General features: G+C 40.7%; 2 protein-coding genes across 2 annotated transcripts in view; both read right to left on the bottom strand.

Moving 5' to 3' along the window:
* LOC107629639 (conserved oligomeric Golgi complex subunit 7) overlaps nucleotides 1-822 on the bottom strand; it is a 5,494-nt gene extending 4,672 nt beyond the window's left edge. The window contains exon 1 of the mRNA XM_016332473.2: nucleotides 375-822. Coding sequence (XP_016187959.1) covers nucleotides 375-659 — 285 coding nt within the window. The 5' untranslated portion in view covers nucleotides 660-822. The remainder of the gene's footprint in view (nucleotides 1-374) is intronic.
* Nucleotides 6,974-8,393, bottom strand: LOC107632520. Its single transcript, XM_016336193.1, has 3 exons — nucleotides 8,262-8,393; nucleotides 7,132-8,057; nucleotides 6,974-7,055 (listed from the first exon to the last, which is right to left on the bottom strand). The coding sequence occupies exons 1-3, from the start codon at nucleotides 8,391-8,393 to the stop codon at nucleotides 6,974-6,976; spliced, it is 1,140 nt and encodes a 379-aa protein (XP_016191679.1).

Raw genomic sequence — 11,225 nt, 5'->3', positions numbered from 1 at the left:
TGTTATCTTAAACAAATATAAAGCAGCATAGAGTAAGCTTATAGCAACTATATTCAGAAAAAGGAATACACGGTTTCCCCTTAATGCATTCACATAACCAATCCAACACAAGCTTGCTCCGAGTTAGCCAGTTAGATCTCAGTGCAAATATTATGGTGCATAGTTCGTTACAAGTAACCACGTTTAAAGATCTATAACTTAGCACAACAAAATTCAAAATTAGATTAACAAATAACACTATGCATTGACTATAATCAACAATTCATTCTTCAGCACGAGAGATTGGAAAAGCTCAAAGCAAGACAAATATGAAATTCCCGATTTGATCTCAAATCTAGGCATAGCGAATCGCACATTATAGCAGACACACGTACCTTCTTGAGCTTCTGGAGGATGGCGGAGACGGCGGAGCGGAGAGAAACGGCATCGTCACGGAGTCGGATGACGTCACGGGTGGCGCGGGGGACTCGGAGGAGAGCGCCGGCGCTCTGTTCCTCGAGGGAGGCGGCGATCTCCTCGGAGACCATCTGGATTTTCATCTCCATGTCGACAAAGTGCTTGTCGACTGGCTCCTGCTGGTGACGGCTCTGGCAAGCGGCGTTGATCCATTTCTTAGAGTCGAAGTTCTCGCTTGAGAACGGACCCAAATCCAGCATCATCCTTTTCTCCTGGAAACACGAACGAGTTCACTCACTGAGCTGAAGATTGCGTTGGTAGATCCATGAACTATGTGTGGTTATGGAGGTTATGTTGTGTGCAGGAGTGGAAATGGGTAAAGTCGAGCCGTTTTTAACTGTTTTTAACGAGGCTGGCTTATATCCAGGATGTTTGGATACGGTTAGGATTATTTCTATGAAAATTTAATTTAATTTTATTATTTTTTTAAGTAATGTTGTGTCAATTATAACTGTTTAATTTATGGTTTGCATTGACTTGTGCCTTATCTCAGCTTTGTATCTGTCCTCTTCTATTGTATCCAGTTCTGCTTGTCTGATGGTATCATTGTTGGTTGTTGATATGTGTGCTGCTCTTCCTGATGCGAGAGCAATCTCGACTGGGATCATTGCATCGGCGCCATAGATAAGTCGGTAAGGGGTCTCTTTAGTGGTTGTTTGTTTTGTTGTATTGTAACTCCACATTATTTTTGGTATTAGTTCTGCCCATTCTCCCTTAGCGTCGCCGAACTTTTTTTTAAGTGCAATAAGAATTACTTTGTTGGCTGCCTCGGCGAGTCCGTTTGTTTGCGGGTGTTCTACTGATGAAAAATGATGTTTAATTTTGAAACCCTGCAAGAATTCTGCCAGGCTTTGATCGGTAAACTGTCGACTATTGTCAGTTATGATAGCATGTGGTATACCAAAACGGCAAATAATGTTCTTCCAAATAAAAGCTCGGACCTTTTCAACCCTTATTTTTGCTAAAGGTATGCCTTCTATCCATTTTGAAAAATAGTCAATTGCTACAAGTAAATATTTTACCTGCCCAAGGGCTTTAGGAAAAGGGCCGAGAATATCTAGCCCCCATTTGTGAAATGGTCAGCTTACCTCCGAGGTGTGTAGGTTCTCGGCCGGGTTGTGTATTAGTGGTGCGTGCTTTTGGCAGCTGTCGCATCTTCTTACCTTCTCGATGCAATCATTCTTCATTGTTGGCCAATAGTAACCTGCTCGGGCTACTTTTGATGCCAGGCTTATTCCTCCAATATGGTTGCCGCATACCCCTTCATGGGCCTCATTCATGGCGATCTTAGCTTCGTTCGTGCTTAGACATCGCAGTAGTGGTTGAGAGAAACCTCATTTGTATAGTTCTGTTCCTATGAGTGTAAAAGATGCTGCTCTTCTTTTGAATGCTCTGTCGTCCTTGATAATTGTTGGTATAGTCCCAGCTTGTAGGTATTGTTTGTATGTTGCTCTCCAGTCTTGTTCCTGTGATATAGAGAATATTCTTTTGTTGCTAAAGCTTGGTTCAGCTAGGGTTAGCTGAGATATAACGGAATCATGCATATATTTTCTAGTTGTTGCTAGCTTTGATAAAGCATTAGCTCGGGTGTTTTGTTCCTGAGCTATGTGTGTGATTTGTATTGAGGTAAATTGAGGGATGAGTTCTCTTACCAGTGTGTGATATTTTTCTAACAATTGGTCCTTTACCTGAAAATTTTCGGTTACCTGTTGTAGGACCAGTTGTGAGTCACAATATACTTGCAGGTGTGTTACATTTAGTGACTGTGCAAGTCGAAGGCCGGCGAGTAAAGCTTCATACTCGGCTTGGTTGTTGCTTGTTTGGAAGGAGAATCTGATTGATTGTTCCGCTTGGAGGTCGGATTTGTTCGTTAGGTATACACCTGCTCCAGATCCTTCTGAGTTTGAAGCCCCATCTACATATAGCTCCCAAGTATGTTCCTGATTTGTTTGGTCTGTTAACTCGGCTAGAAAATCTACTAGGAATTGCGCCTTTATTGTTGTCCGCGGCTCGTATGTTATATCAAATTTGGATAATTCTATCGACCATTTGGTGAGTCTTCCTAATACCTCGGGTCTGGTGAGGATCTTCCGCAGGGGCTGGTTTGTTTTAACGATGATTTTGTTGCTTTGGAAGTAGTGCCTTAATCTCCTTGCTGTGACTGCAATGTTTTGCTGACGAAGTAGACTGGCTCTTGCTTATCTTTTATCTCTGTGACAAGTACGAAACTAATAGCCTTTGGGGATACCGATAAGTATAGGAACAGTGGTTTTTCTAAGTTCGGTTTCTGTAAGATCGGTGGAGACGATATCATTGACTTCAACTTTTGAAAGGTTGTTTCACACTCCGTGCTCCAGTTGAACTTCGTTTGCCTTCTGAGTATGTTGAAGAAATGCTGAGAATGTGTTGATACAGTTGGTAGGAATCGAGAAAGTGTGGCTAGTCTTCCATTCAATTGCTGGACCTCCTTTACTGTTCAGGGACTCCTCATGTTTACGATCGCTTCACATTTTTCGGGATTGGCCTCAATGCCTCTTAATGTCAGCATGAATCCCATAAATTTTCCTCCTTTAACCTCGAAGGCGCACTTTTCTGGGTTGATTCGCATGTTATGTTTTCTTAACTGACCGAACACTTCTTCTAGGTCGGCATCATGGGTGTGTTCTTGTTGGGTTTTGACGACCATATCGTCAACGTATACTTCCAGATTCCTTCTTATTTGCTTATTAAAAACCTTGTCCATGAGTCGTTGTTAGGTAGCCCCTGCATTCTTAAGTCCAAAAGGCATAACAGTATAACAATAATTTCCTAATTCAGTTATGAAAGCTGTCTTGTCCTTATCTTTTGGATGCATTAATATCTGGTTATATCCAGAATATGCGTCTAGAAAGCTTAAAACGTTGTATCCTGATGCATTATCTATGAGTTTATCTATGCATGGGAGTGGATAAGCGTATTTAGGGCATGCTTTATTCAAGTTAGTAAAATCGACGCACATTCGCCACTTACCTGAGGCTTTTCTTACCATAACCACGTTTGATAGCCATGTTGTGAATCGAAGCTCTTCTATGAATTCTACTCGGAGGAGCTTATGGGTTTCTTCGAGGCATGCTGCGCGTTTCTCGTCTCCCATGTTGCGCTTCTTTTGGGACACTCTTGGGTCGATTTGTAATTTGTGGCATATAAGGCTCGGGTCGATACCGGGCATATCTGCTGGTGTCCAGGCAAAAAGGTTGGCATTCTGCCGGAGTAGGTTCGTTATCTTCTGTTTTGTTCTTGAAAGAAGAGAAGAGCTGATGTGAGTGTAATGGTTAATGTTGTCATCTAATTGTACCTTTTCAAGGTTGTCTGTTGGTGTTGGTTTGTCATGGAAGTCTCCTCTTGGGTCAAGTTCGGCGGTACCCGAGATGTTAGCGATGTTATATGTTCCTTGAGTCAGCTCGGCTCTTTGTCGGATGTCTGTTCTTATTTTTAAGTTCTCATTGTAACACTTGCGAGCTTCAATGTGGTCGGAATGTATGGTGGTTATCTGGTCCTCTTGTACCTGAAATTTGACACACAAGTGGAGCGTGGAAACAATGGCACCAAAAGAATTTAGGAAGGGTCTGCCCAGAATGATATTATAAGGGCTAGTGCAATCGACTACTAGGAACTGCACATCCTTTGTTTTGCTCATGGGATGTTCTCCTAAGGTCGTTTTCAGCCAGATGCTGCCGAGGATGGATACGCGTTCTCCCGAGAATCCTATTAGTTCTCCTGAGGATGGTAGCAGAGTTCGTTCGTGGAGCTTCATCCTTTTGAAAGTTGAATAGAAGAGGACGTCGGCACTACTGCCGAGGTCGAGGAGAGCTTTCTTTACTAGGAGGTCCCCTGCTTGAATAGAGATTACTACTGGGTCATCCAGATTATCAGAGTTTGTTTGATAGTCTGACTGTTTGAAAGATATGTTGGGTATTCTTGGTTTGATGGTCAACACGTCGGCTGTCCGCTGGAGTGTTAGCATGTCCCTATATCGGCGCTTTCGTGCCGAACTTGTTTGACCGCCGCTTACGAATCCTCCTGAGATGCAATTGATAATTCCCCTGGTTGGTGGGGGTTGGGGTCTGGCTTTTTCTGAGGTGTGTGGAGCTCGCTCTTGGCGTCAGTCGTTAGAGTTGTCTGAAGTCGTCCTCGCTTTGCTACTGATGTATTTGTCCAGGTGCCCTTGTCTTGCTAGTCTCTCCAATAGGTCTTTGGCGACCACACATTCATCAGTTGTGTGGCCGAACTTTTGGTAAAAGGCGCAGTGTTTAGATTTGTCCACAAATCACTGGTCTTGATATGAGCCGGCTCTGCTCGGTGGCTTTATTAGTTTGTTGTGTAGTATCTCCTTGATGATGTCTTCTCTCCTGGTGTTGAATCTCGTGTACGAATCATACTTCGGCGTTAGCTTGAAAGGTTTTTTAGTGTCTCTGGCAATTGGTTTATCCTCATCCTTTCTGTTCGACTGCCTTTCATTCCGCCGAGTTTCTCGCAACTCTTCTATTTCAATCTGTCCGGTTGCCTTTTCTCGGAACTCCTCCAGTGCCTTTGGCTTCGCCACTGCTATGGCTTCCTGGAATTTTCCCGGTCGTAAGCCACTTTTTATGGCGTGCAGTTGTACTTTGAGATTGAGGTCGGGAATCTCCATAGCTGCCATTGTAAAGCGGGTCATATAGTCTTTTAGGCTCTCATGTGGTCCTTGTTTAATAGTGCTGAGGTAGTCTGAGTCTCGTACATAAATTTTGGAGGCCGCGAACTGATTAATGAACAACTTGGAGAAATCATCAAAGCTCGTTATCGAACCTGTAGGAAAATTGGAAAACCACAACAGCGCAGCACCATCTAAAAAAGTAGGAAAAGAATGACATAATATGGGATCGGAATCACTATTGAAGAACATCATAGATTCAAATTTGGTAACATGAATCTTAGGATCTCCGATCGCTTTATAAGGTACCAGAGTCATAGGGAGTGTGAAGTTTTTGAGGCATTTTAAAACTCATAATTTCTTCAGAAAAGGGGTTAGCTCGCCGCCTCCCTGTTTTCGGAGTTTTCTCCTCTGTCTTGGCATTGGATTCTGATTGGTGTTCTTCTTGTTGGTCGGCGTTCACTTCCTTGTTGACATTTTTCCTTTTGCCTTTATTTTGCAGAGTGGCTAATAGCTCGGCCATCCGCTGATTTTCTGCAAGCAGTGCGGCGTTTGCTGCCATGAGGTCGAGACCAGCATGGGGATGCTGTTGAGTGCCCGATTGATCCGTCATGCTTCAGTTCCTAAAAGGCAAAAAAGAGTACAAGGCATATGGGAGTAAACTTGTGAATGAGAAAATCGAGGCCCATGGTGGGCGCCAAATGCTCCTGTCTAGTAATCTGAACCGAGGTACAACTTCTTCTTCAGTGTGTATGGAGCTTTCTGTCATACTTCAGCCGTCAAGGAACACCGGAGGAGGTTGGGACCTGCAAAGAGACTCCAACGCTCAAGTTAGTAAGAGTAGAAGATGAATATTAAATTACTCAGAATGAATAGTGTACCTCTTTCATGTCATGTCAGGAGTGGATGTATTTATAGGATTGTTGTGGTTACTTAGTGGGTCTAATATTGTGGTAACTGCTCTTTAGTGAGATTGTTTAGAGAGATTTACGGATAGATTCTTATGCCAATTTGGGTTGGCACGTAGTTGTTTGATTTGATAGGATAAGTCTGTTAAAAGACTAAAATACGTACTCTCCACATACTCTTGATATATCACGTGTTTATTTAGTTTTAATCATATTCCGATTTATAGTTTTACCTGAGCCGAATTATAGCCAATGAACGGATCAATAACATTAATTAAAAGTGATATAATTTTATTCTATTTTAATTATATTAATTAGTTGCTATAATTTGCTATTAATAATTTTTTTTTTTACTTGTTATGTTATTTGACCTCACACTAAATTAGTTCTTAATAGTTAATGTTTGTTTTTTGTTGTTGGTTTATCATCTATTCTATCTATTCAATCTATTCTATCTTATAAAAATCAAATTTTTGCACTTAATAATGGAGCTGACATGGCATGCTTTTGAGAGTGTTTCGGTGTTTTCCGATTCATTTGTTTTAACTCATTAAATACATGTTATTACGATAAACTAATTATATCATTTGGTAATATTTTTAAATTTATTTCTTTTAATATTATGTTAATATTTTTAATTTATTAAACCAAATTTATTGTGTGTACTAATTAATTAATTAGTCATTAAATAATAAACCTTTGAATAAAATAAGCAATTGAGATCTTTTTAAGGCATAAGTATTGTTTTGGTCCCTAACGTTGATGGTCAAAATCGAAATCGTCCCCAACGTAATTTCCGATTTAAAATCATCCTTAACTTTTTTTTCATATTAAAATCATCATTTTTAATAAAATTTTTAATTTTATTCCTAAACTACCCCTACTTTAATAAAAAATTATAAAANNNGGGGAACGCGAGGGAGAGAGGAGACGCGAGCCACTACCGCCGCCTCGCCGCCTCGCAACCTCGCCGCCTCTCCGCCTCTGGTTCTCTTCCTAGCAGCTTGACTAAAATTTTGGTCCTGAAACACATTAAAGAATGCAGTTGATGAATAAATGATAATGTAACCCTAACATACATGAAATACACACACTTACATCCAGGGATGGCTTCTTGCATCCTCCCCCCTTGTGTCCAGATTCACCACAGTTTGAGCATCTCTGGATTTGTCCCCTCCTAGACAAGTGGGACTGGCTGCTGTCCGGAGCTTCATCTGGTCCTTTCTTCCTCTTCTTGACTGGTCTGTGGCTAGGATTTCGATAGGGAGGGGCATGACATCATCAAAGTTGGTTATCTCCCATAAATCTGAGTCATTTAGATGATTGATGACTGAATCATAGCACTTGACATATGCAGCCTTCTTGTAGCAGTCATCAACAAATGCATCTATGTCAAGGCTCTTAAAATTGATGCAGCTTATAGCATGTGTGCAGGGTATACCACTAAGCTGCCACTTCCTACAAGAGCACTCATGAGCAGAAAGATCAACAGCAAATTTATTCAGTCCATTAACAACCTCATACGTTTGTGCAGCAGACCAGTAAGGCCTCCACTCACCAGCAGATCTGCCTCTCCTCTCTAGTTTCATCCTAATGCGAGGTAGAAGGGTACCATTAAAGTTTTTAATTCTTTCTCTATTAACATCCCATCTAGTCATCAAATAAACCCTGATATCCTCCAACATTGTCACTATAGGTTTCTCCCTAAACTCTACTATTCCACCATTAAAGCTTTCACACATGTTGTTTACAAGAGTGTCATATTTAGAATGAAAATTAAACCTGGACCTGCTCCAAAATCTTGGAGGAATAGCATTCAGATGTTTGTGTGCATCCACATTGATCTGCCTGATGATTTGCATCTCTTTCTCCCATTCCTTCCAATGTGTAGCCTTTGCACACTTCCACATCAGCTGTTTCAACTGTAGTCCAGAAAATTTCTTCCTGAAGTTGCTGTAAAGATGGTAGACATAGAACCTATGGTCTACTCCAGGGATGACTTCATCGAATGCAGGCAAGAGTCCCTAAGAGAGCAGGTAAATCCCATTTATCAAACAATGTAATCATACGTCAATGCATTTAGTAACCAATATTTTTATCAACCAATCTACTCAATCAATCAATTTACATATCAAACAATTTATTTATCAATCAATATATTTATCAAACAACATATTTATCAAGCAACATATTTATCAATCAATCAATATATTTATCAAGCAATTTACCTTCTGATGATCAGACATGAAGGTTATTTTCCTAATGATCTCAACTCCAAAATCATCAATTAGCAACCGGAGAAACCATGTCCAGGTGTTTTTGGTCTCTGCCTCCACAACAGCGTACGCGATTGGAAGCATTTGATCATTGGGATCCCACCCAACGGCTGTCAACAACTACCCTCCTTGAAGTGTCTTTAGAAAACACCCATCCAATCCCATAAACTTTCTACACTGCATGAAGCTCTTCTTACAAGTAGCTAGACACACATATACCCTTTGAAAGATGTAATAATTGTTTAACCCCTGGTGCTGGTCCTCAACCTCGAAATCAGGGGATCGCTGGACCTTGAGTGTGACTGATGACCCTGGATTAGCCCGTAGCAGCTCCGAGCAGTAGTCAGCAATCCTTTTATACTACTTTCGGTAAGCTTCCTGCATCTCCTCCAATGCAGCTTGTCTAGACCTAGCTGCCATCGAAGTTGTCACTGTCAAATTCCATTTCCTTTGTGCCTTGTTGACCAGGTCCTTTATCTTTACCTTTGGGTTACCTTCCACTTTCTTCCTAAAAACCCTACTCAACCAACCAGTATAGAGTATCCCTACCCTGTGTGACTGGCCACAGGTATGCTTAAGGTTCATTGACCTGAGCTGCCAAGTCTCTTCCTCACTCATTTTTGCTGCGTACAACCAAAACGGACACCCCTCTTGACAAACAGCCCTCACTCTCACCAAGTCAAGCTTTGCATACCTAAGTCCCCTTCTTGTTTGCACTGCATAAGCTGTAACAGTGTCCTTGAATTCCTCCCTTGAAGCATATACAGTTCCAACTTCCCATTTGTAAGTTGTCATGTCTTTCACATCTCTATGTATTGGATACCGACTAGCTTCATGGTTATCATCATCCTCACTATCCTCTTTCTTTGAACCACCACCAACTTCATATTCCAAATCAACTTCATCACTATTGAACCCTTCCTCATCACTGAAATCACCTCCTGCTACCCCTTTTCCTTTATCAACCCGATTACCATCAGTCCCACCTCGTACTTCATCAAATCCACTCTCATCATCGTACTCCTATTCACTGTCAGTAAACACAACATCATCTGCACTGTCAACCTCATCACCAGATGGAATGAAATCCTCATCATCGCTATCCTTGTCACTGTTTGATTTGCCCTGCTCCTCAACATACTTATCTCCCTCATCAACCTTCTCCACATTGTCCATTTTCCCCTTCTGACCCAGTTCACCCTGAAATATCACCAACTGCTTCTCATTATGTACCTCTTCATCATTGCCCCTCTCCACCTCCTGATTATGTTCACTCTGGCCTCCAACATCAAGAAACCCTACTTCGAAAAAATCTTCAGCATCCTCAACCTTATGGACCACATAGAGCTCAATGTGACCACTATTCCCCGCTATTTTACACATCTCAATGGCATCTCTGTCTCCCTCAAATAACTTCAGATCCTTCTCTAACCATTTAGAACTTGGGTCCTTATACCAAAAACCTGCAATGTTTTCCTTTGTGTACCCAAACTGTCCTACCTCAACATATGCCTCAAAAACAGACCAGCAACCCATATCGATATCTTCGATCACTGTCCTTTCTCCACCTATATACTCCAATGTACCATTGTCATATCCAAATCTACCACCATGGTAGACACTCAGGTTAAAGGTTTCCATCACCTAAACCCTGCAAACAAAAGTCACACCCAAATCCCATTTGTAAACTAACGAATACCCATGAGTGATTATGTAGTCCAAGCTCAAAAAAACCGAACCAAATGCAGCACACATACCTGATTCGAGATGACTAACACGAGAATGAGCTCCTCTCCCAGTCTTTCCCACGCAATGCAAATGCAGTGACGCTACTACTTCAGGCGAGCTATCACTCTGTTAGGGTATCATTGAAGGTGAAGGATCAGTTTTCCTTGGGGTAACGTTACTCAGAGAAGGAACCTCTTTCGCGGGAATATAACCCCAACCGTCAATTGGGTCAGGGGCAAAATTGGAATTAAATTTTTTTAATGTACTTGAGGATGATTTTAAAGTGTTTCTGAACGTTCGAGATGATTTTAATAGCAAAAAAACGTCAGGGACGAATTTGATTTTATCCCCTTACCTTAGGGACGATTTTAGTACTTAACCCTTCAAATTATTATTTAATCATAATATTACCATTAAAAATGCTTACTTAATTAGAGGAGAATACAAATGGACTAATAAATAGTAAGAAAATATTTAAAAAAATAAATCATTAAAATCACTTCCTTTTATGATATGTTATATGTATATATAATCACATTTAACTGTCTGTAACACACATTTACCGTACAAATAGTTATCAAGTTAATCATCTTCAGCGTTACTATCAAGTAATATCAACTATCACACCTAAGTTCTCCTTTCAGTCAATTTGATTAGCTCCAAATCTTAATCTAATCAGAACTCTCTTGAATTGTATCATTTACATGGCATAACTTGTTCTTAAAGATTATCATATTCCTTGCTAACTAAATCGGATAAATAATAAACATGAAACTGATACATAATACTCTTTTGTCTTTGTATCTCCTTGATCTTATCCAGCTTATTAAGTAGTCTTCTTTTAAGGTCAACAGCCATATTCACATTGTTCGTAGCTGTTGTTACCAAGAAGTCCACACACCTCACACGTTCTCAGGCTCGATAAACGGGTGTGAGAACTTTGTTGTTTTTCATCAAAAGCAATTAGAAGGCACCACCAAAAGATGTTAAATGCTATCCTTCTAGATCTTTTGCTTCGCTACAGTGAAATCTCCTTCTCTCTTGTCGTAGCAGTAGCAGATAATCATCTGAGCATTAGCATTCAAGTGTCCTTTCTGGTTTTGTAGTTCTTGTGATTTTGGATTAAGCTAATGTCTCCTTTAGATTAAAGTATGTCTAGATCTAATTTAAAGCATTAAAATTGAAACT

The sequence above is a fragment of the Arachis ipaensis genome, chromosome B03, assembly GCF_000816755.2.
Source record: "Arachis ipaensis cultivar K30076 chromosome B03, Araip1.1, whole genome shotgun sequence".
Taxonomy (NCBI): domain Eukaryota; kingdom Viridiplantae; phylum Streptophyta; class Magnoliopsida; order Fabales; family Fabaceae; genus Arachis; species Arachis ipaensis.
Note: the sequence above shows the minus strand (reverse complement) of the source record. Positions and strands in the feature narration are given on the sequence as shown.